General features: G+C 42.8%; 1 protein-coding gene across 1 annotated transcript; it reads left to right on the top strand.

The window, feature by feature from the left end:
- Window positions 1-1,209: 1,209 nt before the first annotated feature.
- Window positions 1,210-1,671, top strand: LOC309978574 (profilin-1-like; the record flags this gene model as incomplete). Its single annotated transcript, XM_082865102.1, has 1 exon — window positions 1,210-1,671. One exon carries the CDS (start codon window positions 1,210-1,212, stop codon window positions 1,669-1,671), a length of 462 nt encoding a protein of 153 aa, XP_082721228.1.
- Between the last annotated feature and the right edge of the window lie 338 nt (window positions 1,672-2,009).

The raw sequence follows: 2,009 nt of genomic DNA on the forward strand, positions 1-2,009 counted from the left end.
TGTCTCCCCCTCTAGGATGTCAGCTTCATGAGGGCAGGGACTTTCTGTCCACTGCTAGATCTCCAAAGTCTAGAACAGGCCTGGAACACAGTAGGTACTCAATAAATATTTGTTGAATAAATGAATTTTCTAAGCTATCCCAAATTTTCTCCACCATTAAATTTAATCATTCCTCCTAACATTCCCTCCTTAAGGCAAGTTAGTGTCATTTCAGAGGAAATTAAGATACAGATGGTGAATTGTCAAAGGTTGCAGAAGAGTCACATGTCAGATTGGACCCCCACAGGAGTAGAGAAGGCCTGGGACTAAGAGGAAAATTATGGAAGAAGAAAGTATTAGACTTGTAAAATATTTTCTGTGAAAGGGATACTATCATCTATTATTTATTTGTTTTCTGCCATTATGATATCAACCCCATGAGGTTTTTCTCTGTGCACTACTGTACCCCAGTGCTTAGAAAAATACTTGGCACATAGTTAATGCTTGATAAATACTTGCTGAATGACTAAATGAAAATGAATTACTCTAGACTCACAGCTGGTATGGGCCAGAAGGTAAACAACTAAAGGGAAAGAGTCTGGAGGCAAGGAAATCATTAGGAGGCTATTATGTTTATCCCCAAAAGGTTGTAAGCCAGTGAGCCTGTGGACATTTTGACTTTGTACCTAGAGCTCAGATCTTAGATTAGCCAACGTCTGAGATACTAGTTGCCACACTAAACCTCACCTGTCCTGCTTTATATGCAAACCTCCAACTCAGTTATGACCCACTTATTTTCTACTTTGAGGGATTTTCTGCTATTAGGGGTTGGTGTCCTTCCCATGGTATCCTAGGGAAGTAAGTAGGTGTGCTTTGCCCCAATATCTCACTAGCTGGAGATATAACCTAAGAAAGCTACTGTCAAAAGTCACCCATGAAGTGGTGCATTATGACTATTTAAGAAGCCACAGAGCCTTTGTGACCTCACTCCTGCTCCAGAGGTAGCTTGATAAGTCACAGCAGAGGGCAGTTGGGGCATAACTTCACACAAGTCATCAAGACCTCCTCCACCTTGTTTCTGAGGAGAAGCCATCAGAAACGAACTGTGCTTTTAGCTTATTTCAGTTTCAGTTTATCAGTCATCTTGGGCCAACTACCAACCAACTTCTTTTGAAGACCAACTTGCCAGAAAGCACTTTTTTCATCTTTCAGATACAGCTTACTTGAATCATGCAGTGCATAGGGCATATCAGTGAAGAAGTCTGGCAAGACTACATCACCCTCTTCCTACAGACTGGAATGTGCTGTGATGCAGCGATAATCACCAATTCCCCTCCCTGGTTGTTAGCTTCTTATCCTGAAGTCAACTTGTTCCAATTGACCCAGGAAGAAATGCAGATCTTGCTGGTGAGAGAGGAGAGAGAAAAGTTGTTTCTTCAGGGAATCACCCTTACAGGGACCAAATGCTTGTTGATCCGGGACAACCTGTACACTGAGGGCAACAACACCATGGACCTCCACACCAAAGGCCAGAGTCGGGGCAGCCAGGCAGTGACAGTAGTTCAGATCGAGTCTGTATACCTTGTGGTGATAGGACACAAAGGAACAGGAGGAGGGTCTTTCAAGTTCAAGGCTTTCAGGATGGCGGGTTACATCAGAGAGGCCATTCATCAACACCTGGCGCATTTCTAACTAAATAAAAAGGCACTGGTGTTTGACCTGGAATTTGAATTCAGTGTTATCTGATTCACCTTCTAGATTAACATAGTCTTGAGGAAAATAAAAGGAGATCCCAGATCAGGTTTGGAGATGTGTGTGTGTGTGTGTGTGTGTGTGTGTGTGTGTTAGGAAAGGGGCAGATTGGGGAGTGAGTATTCAAGCATTTGTTTCTTTGCACATTTTTTACACCTAGAACACAGTCTCTCCCTTCTCAACACTTGGAGGGAAGAGTAGTGGACTGGGAAGTAGAAAATCTTGGTTGTACTCCCAACTTTTTCCTGACTTACTATATTTTTCTCTGGGCCTCAGTT

This window comes from Leucopleurus acutus (assembly GCF_964270905.1).
Source record: "Leucopleurus acutus genome assembly, chromosome: X".
NCBI lineage: Eukaryota > Metazoa > Chordata > Mammalia > Artiodactyla > Delphinidae > Leucopleurus > Leucopleurus acutus.